We start from the raw sequence: 12,653 nt of genomic DNA, 5'->3' as shown, positions 1-12,653 counted from the left end.
GTAGTTAAAGCTTGGATTTATGCCACTCTTCTAAAGAACACAGGAAGCCATAGAGATTCTGCAACACCTTTGTGATTACATAGCAGGTTTCTTAATTTGAAAAGGCAAGGTTAATTTAGGATTGTTCCAGTACGCAGTGCTTCACCAAGAAGATGGAGTGGTTAGATTCTGTTTGTTTACCTTGTTTTAATGACCCAAACTGTGCACTCAGAAAAGCATTTAACTAGCCCAGCATAGTATATAAATAATCAATGAAAATAGCATATATTTCAATACAAAAAAATTGACACATACACCCTTATCTGTTCAGCTAATGTTATTTATAGTCTGCCTTTTTCATAGGGACTCATCATATTGCACATGCTAAGTCAGTGCAATCAACAAATTGGGACATTCAATAAACAGTGTATTAGGATTTTAGAACCACCAGTAAGAACTGAAGCGTGGCATAAGTATTAGTATGATACATTAAGTGGTACAGAAATTACACAACAGAATCCTACAATAAGCTATATTCAGCAATATGAACCACAATCCTTAATCGTTTATCCAATATTTTATTCTTCCTGGTTTTCATTTAATACTGACATCTTTAGGGGACTATTGGCAAACTTTCCTTTATACTGGTGTGCTGTGGATTTGTCCAAGCCAAGTCCACTGGTACAAAAAGAATTTCAAGCAGCTCTTCCACAGTAACCTCTTATTGATTGGGGTTGACCTGAACAAGATTTGAGCCAGCAATTTGGGGGAGTTGAAAACACTTTCTCTCTCATTACTGGTCTCCTGAGTCACCTATTTGTAGGGAACAGGAATTTTAATTTCCATGGACAGTTTTAAAGCACACTACACCAATAGGCAATCCTAGATCTCATTAAGAAAGTAATGTTTTATAGCTAGGTGGATTCTTAGGTTATTTAGGATTTTCTTGGCTTGATTGATGAGATTTCCATTCTGGTTTTCTTAATTTGGATTTTGTGGAGTAAATAACACAGTAAATAACACAGTCTAGTATTATAGAGGGTACATGCTATAGACGTCTGTGTGTATCAAGCAACAATGGACCAGTTTCTCATTCAGCTGACATTCAAATGGCTGCTTTAGCAATTCCCATTTGTCAACAAATAAAGGGTTTTTTTGTATATATTGTCATCTCTTTTGTTATGCAATATAAAAATGAGAATGTCACTACACCAAGAATCAGACCAACAACCCTACAACAGTTGTACAAGAATGAGTCCTATTGAACATACTGGAATTTACTTCTGAGTAAATATCCATCGGGTTGTCCAAGATAATTAATTCTTCCTGATAAGCCAACAGCTTTCCAGTTACTGCTTGAGGCATGCAAGGCTATGTTGGTGTTTGCAGGATGGTAAAATTGTATCCTACTTCTTGTCAAGGTTGCCTTTTAGTAGCATGCTGTATAATTTACTTATCTGTTTTCTGTTACTTTTAAATTGTATGTGTTTCGAAATGTTATACAGACACCCAAATCCAATAAAATACATTCCCAACAAAATAAAATACAACAACATCCAGAGATATTGAAGTATAAACTACTTCAAAACACTGGACAAAATTAAATTAAAAGTTAAAAGAGTCAAGGCTACAGTGGGAGAGTCCTTTTGAAGGAAGTTCTGTTGGATGAAAGCTACTACTATGAAGCACGTGATGAAAATCTTGCCTGCTCTAATGATGGCTTTTGCACCATAACTAGACCTTAAATCTGGGGTGATGGGTTGACCCCTTTGAGAAAATATATTCCCTTAGATGTTCCAGACCAGGCTATTTAGGGGTTTAAAAACAAAACATGCCTTCATTCCCATCCCCCCCCCCCCCCCCGGAAACAAATTGGAAGTTGTCAGGTACATTCCCCAAATGCAGTTTCAAGCAAAAAATAAAAAAATAAAATTCCTGCATTCTACGCCAAACAATCTTTTTAGAGAGTTTGTATGCTACTTCTTTAGAGACTGGATTAAGGACAAAGTAAAAAGAACACAATACAATCATAAAAGTAGCAATATAATATGAGTAGTATGAAAAGAAGCCGCAAAAATAGGCATTAAAAATTACACATCTTGGAAGACAGTCCCAAGTACATTATTGGATGGCCAAATGAAAATTATTTGGGTGTGAAATATGGCATCTAGATAGCGGCACATCAACCAAAGCTGATAAAACACACCTCTAGCCAAGTCTGCCAGATAAGTACCCAAGAGCACAGGCATAAGCAGGAAAGGGATAAACCTTTCAGGAATGTGAACATATTCAAGACAGACCTGTAGCTTCCTGAGTTCTATGGTCCCCCATCATGAGTAAATCGAGGTTACCTAGGTTTGAGTTTAGGTTAGGTTTACTCAATTAGTCAATTTCTGGTTTCACACAGACACTTAAGGATCCTTTGGGTATGATAAGGAGTATTGTTTAATCCAGCTACTACTGGTGACCCATCTTGTTAGGATTCCAGATGATCTTTCAACACTAGGGATCTTTCAACACACATGCTGGCAGCCACTTGGCTGCTGTCTTCTGGACCAGTTGAAGTTTCCAAACAGTTTTCAAAGGTAGCCCCATATACACATGAAACTGCCTTATAATCAGATTTTTGGTCCATCAAAGCCAGTATTGTCTACTTAAAATGGCAGTGGTTCTCCAGGGTCTCAGGAATAGGTCTTTCACATCACTTATTGCCTGGTGCTTTTAACTGGAGATGTTAGGGATTGAACCTGGGACCTTCTGCATGCCAAGCAGATGCTCTACTACTGAGCCACAGCCCCTCCCCATGTAGAACATATTACAATAATCTAACTAGGATGTGGTCAGATAAACAGAAATGTTCCTTCTCCAAATGTGGTAATAACTACCTTTGGGATCCTGGCCACCACTGAATGTAATATATTATAATAGGTCTGACCATGATAACATTAACATTTTGCCATTTACCAGTTGATTAGAAGAGTTCTGTCCACTTCACTGGGAACAAAAATTTTTTATCTGTCACACGTATGTATGTATTTGTATGTGTGTATTATGAAAGGTACAGAACAAACATTTTTCAAAAGTCCAGCATTGCATACAAAACTAATTTTAAAAGACACAATCAAAAATAAAATGAACTTTGAATAACAGCAGTCTGAGCACAGCTTAGGACCTAAAGAATAAACTAAATCACTCAGAGAAATCCAATTGAAACACAGATATTTCTACATGCTTTCCAAAAAGAGGAAGGGACCGTTTAAGAAGGATATAGACAAGCTGGAACCTGTCTGGAGGAGGGCAATGAAGATGGTGAGGGGTCTGGAGACCAGGTCCTCTGAGGAAAGGCTGAAGGAGATGGATATGTTTAGCATGAGGCATAAGAAAAGGCCTTAGGCATAAGAAAAGGCCTGCGTGGTTAACAAACAAAGTAATGGAAGCTGTAAAAGGTAAGAAGGACTCCTTTAAGCAGTGGAAAACCAGTCCAAGTGAGATTAGTAAAAGGGAACACAGGCTGTGGCAAATCAAATGCAAGACTGTGATCAGGCAGGCAAAAAGGGACTATGAGGAGCATATTGCAAAAAACATAAAGACCAACAATAAAACTTTCTTCAAATATATTAGAAGTAGGAAACCAGCCAGGGAGGCAGTGGGGCCCTTGGATGACCATGGGGTAAAAGGATTACTGAAGGAGGATAGGGAAATGGCTGAGAAGCTAAATGAATTTTTTGCCTCCGTCTTCACTGTGGAAGACGAGAACTTTTTGCCCGCCCCAGAACCACTAATTTTGGAAGGGGTATTGAAAGACCTGAGTCAGATTGAGGTGACAAAAGAGGAGGTCCTACAACTGATAGACAAATTAAAAACTAATAAGTCACCGGGTCCAGATGGCATACATCCGAGAGTTCTGAAAGAACTCAAAGTTGAACTTGTGGATCTTCTAACAAAAATCTGTAATCTTTCATTGAAATCTGCCTCCGTTCCTGAGGACTGGAAGGTAGCAAATGTCACCCCCATCTTTAAAAAAGGTTCCAGAGGAGACCCGGGAAATTACAGGCCAGTCAGTCTGACTTCAATACCGGGAAAGTTGGTAGAAACCATTATCAAGGACAGAATGAGTAGGCACATTGATGAACACGGGTTATTGAGGAAGACTCAGCATGGGTTCTGCAAGGGAAGATCTTGCCTCACTAACCTGTTACATTTCTTTGAGGGGGTGAACAAACATGTGGACAAAGGAGACCCAATAGATGTTGTTTACCTTGACTTCCAGAAAGCTTTTGATAAAGTTCCTCATCAAAGGCTCCTTAGAAAGCTTGAGAGTCAAGGAGTAAAAGGACAGGTCCTCTTGTGGATCAAAAACTGGCTGATTAATAGGAAGCAGAGAGTGAGTATAAATGGGCAGTCTTCGCAGTGGAGGACGGAAAGCAGTGGGGTGCTGCAGGGCTCGGTAATGGGTCCCATGCTCTTTAACTTGTTCATAAATGATTTAGAGTTGGGAGTGAGCAGTGAAGTGGCCAAGTTTGCAGATGACACTAAATTGTTCAGGGTGGTGAGAACCAGAGAGGATTGTGAGGAACTCCAAAGGGATCTGTTGAGGCTGGGTGAGTGGGCGTCAACGTGGCAGATGCGGTTCAATGTGGCCAAGTGCAAAGTAATGCACATTGGGGCCAAGAATCCCAGCTACAAATACAAGTTGATGGGGTGTAAACTGGCAGAGACTGACCAAGAGAGAGATCTTGGGGTCGTGGTAGATAACTCACTGAAAATGTCAAGACAGTGTGCGTTTGCAATAAAAAAGGCCAACGCCATGCTGGGAATTATTAGGAAGGGAATTGAAAACAAATCAGCCAGTATCATAATGCCCCTGTATAAATCGATGGTGCGGTCTCATTTGGAGTACTGTGTGCAGTTCTGGTCGCCGCACCTCAAAAAGGATATTATAGCATTGGAGAAAGTCCAGAGAAGGGCAACTAGAATGATTAAAGGGCTGGAGCACTTTCCCTATGAAGAAAGGTTGAAACGCTTGGGACTCTTTAGTTTGGAGAAACGTCGACTGCGGGGTGACATGATAGAGGTTTACAAGATAATGCATGGGATGGAGAAAGTAGAGAAAGAAGTACTTTTCTCCCTTTCTCACAATACAAGAACTCGTGGGCATTCGATGAAATTGCTGAGCAGACAGGTTAAAACGGATAAAAGGAAGTACTTCTTCACCCAAAGGGTGATTAACATGTGGAATTCACTGCCACAGGAGGTGGTGGTGGCCACAAGTATAGCCACCTTCAAGAAGGGTTTAGATAAAAATATGGAGCACAGGTCCATCAGTGGCTATTAGCCACAGTGTATGTGTGTATATAAAATTTTTTGCCACTGTGTGACACGGAGTGTTGGACTTGATGGGACGTTGGCCTGATCCAACATGGCTTTTCTTATGTTCTTATGGAGAGGAGACTACTGAGAGGTGATATGATAACCATTTTCAAGTACTTGAAGGGATGTCATATAGAGGATGGTGTGGAGTTGTGTTCTGTTGCTCCAGAAGGTCAGACCATAACCAGTGGGTTCAGATTAAATCAAAAGTTTTCTAAACATTAGGAAGAACTTCCTGACAGTTACAGTGGTTCCTCAGTGGAACAGGCTTCCTTGGGAGGTGGTGGGCTCTCCTTCTTTGGAGGTTTTTTAAGCTAGATGGCCCTCTATCAGGAGTGCTGATTCTGTGAACTTAGACAGATCATGAGAAGGAGGGCAGGAAGGACTGCATCAGTGCTTAGTTCTTGTGGCCCTTTCTTACCAGGGAAATGCTGACTGCCACATTGCAGTTTTTATCCATGCCAGATTTGCCAGGGATCCTGGAGGGCATTTTTTTTGGGGTCATCTTCTGGACATGGAGCAGGAGTCACTAGGGATGTGTGGAGGGGATGTATTTGTGAATTTCCTGCACTGTGCAGGGGGTTGGACTAGATGACCCTGGAGTACCCTTCCAACTATATGGTTCTATTATTTCTTCATCTGCTCTGCAAAACTGTTCCAGAGAAAGGAAGCAATGTGGAAAAAGCTGTGCCCCTCCTGCAAGTGTGTGGATTTGTGTAGGCTACGAGACAACAACCGATCTCTTTTGGGTCTACTTTAGATTATACTTTAGATGGTACCAGGACAGGTGGTGCTTTAAAAATGTGGATAGCAGGGCTGTGAAGGTAGGGGCTGGTGACCTGAATTGAGCCTGCAAGCATAGAGGCAGCCAATGTAGTTGTTTCAGTATTACTATGTTATATGCACAGAGGTCAACAATACTTAAAAGGTGGGCCATTGCCTTTTGAATTCAGTGAAGTCTACATATTTAATAAAAGTAGTAGTTTGTTGCATTGTCTGTTGTATGTATTTTCTTGTTTGTTTGTATGGCATTGTCTTCTAAGATTCAGGAGGCCATTTCTATAAAGAGAATGGGATGTCATAGATGTCTTATCCCATACCTGATTATTAAGTTACATTTCTTTTGCCAGAGCCTGTGGCCTCTTCTGTTCAATTAGTTGTTCTTTTAAAAAGAAGCCTTTTTGCTTTTTACAGTTTTATTGACTTGTGTTGTTCACCACTTGAGCATTCTTTTAGACTTGGTGGTGCTTTTCCTAACCTGGGGTTGCATTCTATATGAGCTTCAGTTGGTGTGGTTTTAAATAGCCAGGTCAGTAGAGTCTAGAAGGGAATGACAAGTGGCACTAGAAAGTTGTGCATCATTTTTTAAAAGGTTCATGTGTTGTCATCACCTCTATGAAAAGTCTCAAATACATGTAAAAATTCTACAGCTATATAAAAGAGGCAAAACATGAATAAATTATTCATTTATTTTCTGCAGTTCCAACAGAAGTTGAAGTTAACCTGATGCTTTTATCCCTGTTTTCAGAGCATTCGTGGCACCCTTTTTAAAGTCTTTTATGTTGGGTTTGTCAGATTTGTGTCAGTAGAGTATACTTTTTAGTAGGACAAAAGTTCTGGCAGAGATTTCTAGATTCATTGTGATACAGATAGTTTACAAGTATCCAATAAAACAATTCTATGTACAAAATAGGATTGGAAACTCCAGCAGTGTCCAGTAGTATCTTATACAATAGAAAGATTTCTCAAATTCTGCCATTGTAATAATGATGCAGATGAAGGCTATTCATACTGTACCTTCTGCAATTGAAAATGTGTATTTCTCCTTCAGTGGGGGAAGTTGTGCAGCTGGTTAGGTCACATCTCTGCTTGCTTACGTAGGGCTATGCAAATATTGCATGGCTCTCTATTGGGGAACCACCCTTTGAGCCATTAAAATTGGTCAAACTCAAGTGAAAGGTAGCCGTCCTGGTAGTGGTAATGTCCACAAGGAGGGTGTCAGAAACAGCATCATTATCCTCTAGAAAGGAGCTATGTGTTTTCTAGAAGGTCTCAGTTACACTGAGAACAGACCCTTCATTCTGTTAAGTCATTATTTCATCTCAGCATTTCATCTAAATCAGATGATAACACTACCATCTTTCTGCTCCAAACCAAAACATCCAAAAGAAAAGGTTTGGCATAAGCAAGGTGTGTATTGGGCATTGTGCATTTACTTGGACAGAACAGCATCTTTGAGGCTCACAGGCTCCTTGTTCATCTCGCACAGCAACAATAACCTAGGAAGAAAGGTCACAAAATCCACCATCGCAATCTGGGTTAAACAGTGCATATTCAAGGCATATGAGGCTCAGGGATTGCTGAGGCTCAGCAAGATCATGGTTTATTCAACCAGAGCAGCAGCAGCCTCAGCAGCATTCTCCTGCTAGAATGGCAGTAGAGGAATTCGGTGGAGCTGTCAGACGGGCATCCTTCTCTACCTTAATCAAGCACTGTAGAATTGACCAAATGGCCTCGGCAGAGGCAGCCTTTGTCAGGAGGGTTCTACAGCAGGTGGTTGATCCATAGAACATGAGAGGGATCCTGCCCAGATATATAGCTTGGGTAAAGCTAACCAGCTGGATGACTTCCCCCACTAAAGGAGAACAAAACATTGGATCTTACTTGAAGGTTTCTTCTCTTCAGTAGGGTGAAGTCACCTATTTCCCACTCCAAAACAAAGAAACTTATACAATGGTAAAAAGAAGGGAAACGGAATGAAAGCATAAAGGTATGTGATCTTAGTCTCTCTCTCGGCTTGGCTTCGCGAACGAAGATTTAAGAAGGGTGCAATAGTCCACGTTTGCTGCAGGCTCGCTGGTGGCTGACAAGACCAATGTGGGACAGGCAGGTCCTGCCACAGCGGCTGCAGGGAAAAGTCTGATTTAGGGTTGGTCCTGTAGCAGTGCGATTCTTCCTCAATCTCCTTTTGTCCTCAAGACCAGCTATGCGTGTGTTCTCAAAGGAAGAGACAGCCTGGTGGATGGTGTGCCTCCATGCTTTGCGATCTGAGGCTAGGTCAGACCACTGGTGATGGTTGATGTGACAGGTGCTAAGGGATTTCTTCAAGGAGTCCTTGTACCTCTTCTTTGGTGCCCCTCTATTTCGATGGCCGGTGGAGAGTTCGCCATACAGGGCAATCTTGGGAAGGCGGTGGTTTTCCATCCTAGAAATATGCCCTGCCCAGCGCAGCTGCGTCTTCAACAGCAGTGCCTCGATGCTGGTAACCTCTGCCCGCTTGAGGACTTCAGTGTTGGTCACAAAGTCACTCCAGTGGATGTTGAGGATGGTGCGAAGGCAGCGCTGATGAAAGCGCTCAAGGAGTCGCAGGTGATGACGGTATAAAACCCACGATTCGGAGCCATAGATGAGGGTTGTCATCACAACCGCTTTGTAAACATTGATCTTTGTGCCTTTTTTCAGATGCTTGTTGCTCCACACTCTTTTGTGCAGTCGGCCAAATGCACGGTTTGCCTTTGCCAGCCTGTTGTCAATCTCCTTGTCGATCTTGGCATCTGAGGAGATGATGCACCCCAGGTAGCTGAACTGCTGGACTGTCTTCAGAACTGATTCACCCACAGTGATGCAGGGAGGGTGATAATCTTCCTGGGGTGCAGGCTGGTGGAGAACTTCTGTCTTCTTCAGACTAACTTCTAGGCCGAATAGCTTGGCAGCCTCTGCAAAGCAGGACGTCATATGCTGCAGAGCTGATACCGAGTGGGAGACGAGTGCAGCATCATCAGCAAACAGTAGCTCTCGGATGAGTTTTTCCATTGTCTTGGAGTGTGCCTTTAGTCGCCTCAGGTTGAACAGGCTGCCATCGGTGCGATAGCGGATGTAGACACCATCGTCCTCATCTAGATCTACTGCGGCTCTTTGAAGCATCATGCGATCTTAGTAAAGAGAGACAAAAAGATGCAAGTGAAGAACACATGCAGCACAGGGCTTGCACATGACTGGAGGGTCAGTCTTTGATCACTCCCAATAGGGAGCCACACAAAAGTTTCATAGCCCTACCTAAGTGAGCAGAGGCATGACCTAACCAGCTTTGCCCTACTGAAAATAAGAAATCTTTAGGTAAGGTCCGAAGTTTTGATTTGTTTTTGTAGTTAATCTGAGACAGGGCCACAGTTGCAGTTTATATACAGCTATGTTGTATTTGAAGGAACCCTGCGGTGCAGACTGGTAAAGCTGCAGTACTGCAGCCTGACCTTTCTGCTCATGACCTGAGTTTGATGCTGGCAGAAGCTGGGTTCAGGTAGCTGGCTCAATGTTGACTTAGCCTTTCATCCTTCTGAGGTCAGTAAAATGAGTACCCAGCTTGCTGGGGGGGAAAGTGTAGATGACTGGGGAAGACAATGGCAAACCACCCTGTAAAAGTCTGCCATGAAAACGTTGTGATGCGATGTCATCCCAGAGTCTGAAATGACTGGTGCTTGCAAAGGGGACTGCCTTTACCTTTACGTTGCATTTCCATTGTGCAGATAATAGTGCAGAGCTACAGTGATGCAAGGACTGGCTGGATCCAGCTGTAGGCTGGAGAAAGTCCTCAAACTTCGCTCAGTGTCCTGTTAGGATAGTCAGAGTATCCATGCTGCTGCCTTCAGTTGCTTTTTCACTTCTCTTTGGAATGCTTTGCTGCTTACTATAGGCCAGGAGGCAATGGTGGTTTTCTGAATGGTATAATAGCTTTCCCCCAAAAAACAAAGAAAAATTGTCTGCTTAATTTGTTCCTTAGTCCAGAATGCAAAATAGCTTTTCTGTTATTACTTGCATTTAACCCTTATATTCCCACTGTAATGAATAAACAGTGAAAACTGAACATTTTAATTTTCTTTCTACAGCTGAATTGGCCAGTTTGATGGACAGAACTTATGAAAGAAAGCTTCCAGTCAGCTCTTTAACTATATCCCAGGTAAGAACACATACTCCAGTTTTGATAGGAGCAAAAACCATGCAGAGTATACTGTCAAAATGCATCAAAGTTTTGTTAGGCATTTTTGTTCCAGAAAACTTTTAATTGAAATAATTTTGCTGTATAGCAAAATGTGCAGTGTTATTTATACAGATACCTGTTTAGCATCAGTGTAGAGGTTGCAGTGCTAGAGATTTAAGGCTCTGAGCAGGTCAGGAAAGATGACTTGGTAGAGGGCACTTCCTCCAATCTTCTCTCTAATCACAGTTCTCATGTGTTGTTATTTTTTAATCTGCATTATCTGCTCCACTAGTGAAACGACTTTTCCTCTGGATGTGGCATTAATGCTTTGTAAAACAGGCTCCATTCCTCAGTTCCCGTAGGCCTACAGATAAGCCTCTGAATTTCAAAAGGTCAATAAAGTACTGCTGGTATAAAGAGGTCACAGAAACGTCAATATAGCATTAAGGCAATCTGTTAAATTGGATTTTTTTAAAAAGAAAAGGTAAACTGCTGGAAGCATAAAACCATAACCTTAGTGTGGCAGAGGATCCAAAAGCAAGCAGATGTCAATACATGTCTCTGTATTGACATACAGGATAACAATTGACATAACAATTTATGGTTATTAATTATTGCATGGAGTCTTGGGTTATGGTAGGTGATCTAGAAATAATAGTTTTACAGCAGAGTGGTGTACTAAAATATTCTGTTTCCCATGTTGCAGTCCAAGCTCCTAAAAGGTTAGTATGATAAGAATTGCTAAGTGTTAGGATTGCTGTCCTGAGATTCTAGAACAAAATTCAAGTTCAGTGGCACCTTTAAGACCAACAAAGTTTTATTCAAGGTATAAGCTTTCGTACGCAAGCACACTTCTTCAGACACATTGAAATGGAAGTTCCCAGTTGATATATATAGGAAAGTTTGAGCAAAATTAGCATACAACATAATGAAGATGTTTAACAGATGTAAGGACCAAACAGGAACAGCAAACTTAGTATATATATGGTCACCATTTGGATTTAATTCCACAGGAAAACATAGTGAAGTCAATAAATACTTCAAAATTGGAGACTGATGTATAAATGTACCCTTCTTAGTTGTGGAATGCTAAGGGTAATTAACTGAGACACTGTTGTTATACTCCATCCATCTCCTCTCAAGTATGGAGGTAATAAACGGTATTCTTTTGTTTAAGGTGGGGTGAATGATTGTGCAATGTTACGTCTTCTCTGTCACCAGACCAGAGAAATACATTCCATCTACCATTTGAAATTAATTACATTCCACTATTTATTGCATTGCATTACAATCACAATCCAATCTACTATTCCAAATAAGAAATACAATAACATAAAGAGGATGTATGACCCTTCTTGGGTGAGAATACAGATGTAAGGACAGAATGAAATTAGCATATGTAGTACTGAAAATGACAACCATATCTACATGCATCCTCCTTCCTTCCTCCCTCCCTCCCTCCCTCATCCTAAATATACCAAACAATCTATTGTCTACAGTCAGAGTCTACACTACAACCACATTTGTTCCAATCCTATGGACAGTGATTCTCACCTGAGGGATCTACAACAACCCTTTCCAGAACTAAAATATCCACCTTATGAAGTCAACAAATAGATTAACAAAGCCAGAATGATATCCAGAGAAGATAGCCCCAAAGAGACAATAACAGAATGCCACTAGTAGTCAAATACAGCTCTCAACTCAAAACAGTTCAATGCATCATCAGTGACTTACAACCTTCTGAATAATAACAGTTCCCTTTCACAAGCACTGGGGACAAACCTTTTCTTGCACACATGCAGCCCCCCAAGGTTAAACAACTACTCACCCACAATAATACAACAAATGAGAAGGGAGCACTCACTGAAGAAGATCTTGATGCTGGAAAAGATAGAAGGCAAAAGAAGAAGGGGACGGCAAAAGATGAGATGGCTGGACAGCATTACTGATTTAACTAATACAAATTTGAGTAGACATTGGAGGATGGTTGAAGACAGGAGGGCCTGGTGTGACTTTGTCCATGGGGTCGCAAAGAGTTTAACTTGACTGTGCGACTGAACAACAAAAATATATATTACGGTATATGCTTTTTATTCTCCATTATGGCTTGAGAGCTGGTAGTTTCTAAGGCTTTCTCTTTTCCAGGTTATTGATAACATTTCTTCACGGGAGCAAGTGGATCAAGTTGAATATTATCTTTATAAGTAAGTCTCATTCTTGGTTATATAATTTCATTTATAAGCTGTAAAAGCTGGCAATGTTAAATACATGTGTTGCTTCTAGTTTTCAGTCAGAATCAGTTGGGTGCTGTTTTCAAAAATGTTGC

General features: G+C 41.1%; 1 protein-coding gene across 1 annotated transcript in view; it reads left to right on the top strand.

Moving 5' to 3' along the window:
* Positions 1-12,653, top strand: part of LOC132569578 (small ribosomal subunit protein mS27-like) — a 93,396-nt gene that overhangs the window by 11,456 nt on the left and 69,287 nt on the right. The window contains exons 3-4 of the mRNA XM_060235794.1: positions 10,233-10,303; positions 12,473-12,531. Of these exons, the coding sequence (XP_060091777.1) occupies positions 10,233-10,303; positions 12,473-12,531 (130 nt within the window). The remainder of the gene's footprint in view (positions 1-10,232; positions 10,304-12,472; positions 12,532-12,653) is intronic.

The sequence above is a fragment of the Heteronotia binoei genome, chromosome 4 (genome assembly GCF_032191835.1).
Source record: "Heteronotia binoei isolate CCM8104 ecotype False Entrance Well chromosome 4, APGP_CSIRO_Hbin_v1, whole genome shotgun sequence".
Taxonomy (NCBI): Eukaryota; Metazoa; Chordata; class Lepidosauria; order Squamata; family Gekkonidae; genus Heteronotia; species Heteronotia binoei.
This window is presented reverse-complemented; position numbering and strand designations above follow the sequence as displayed.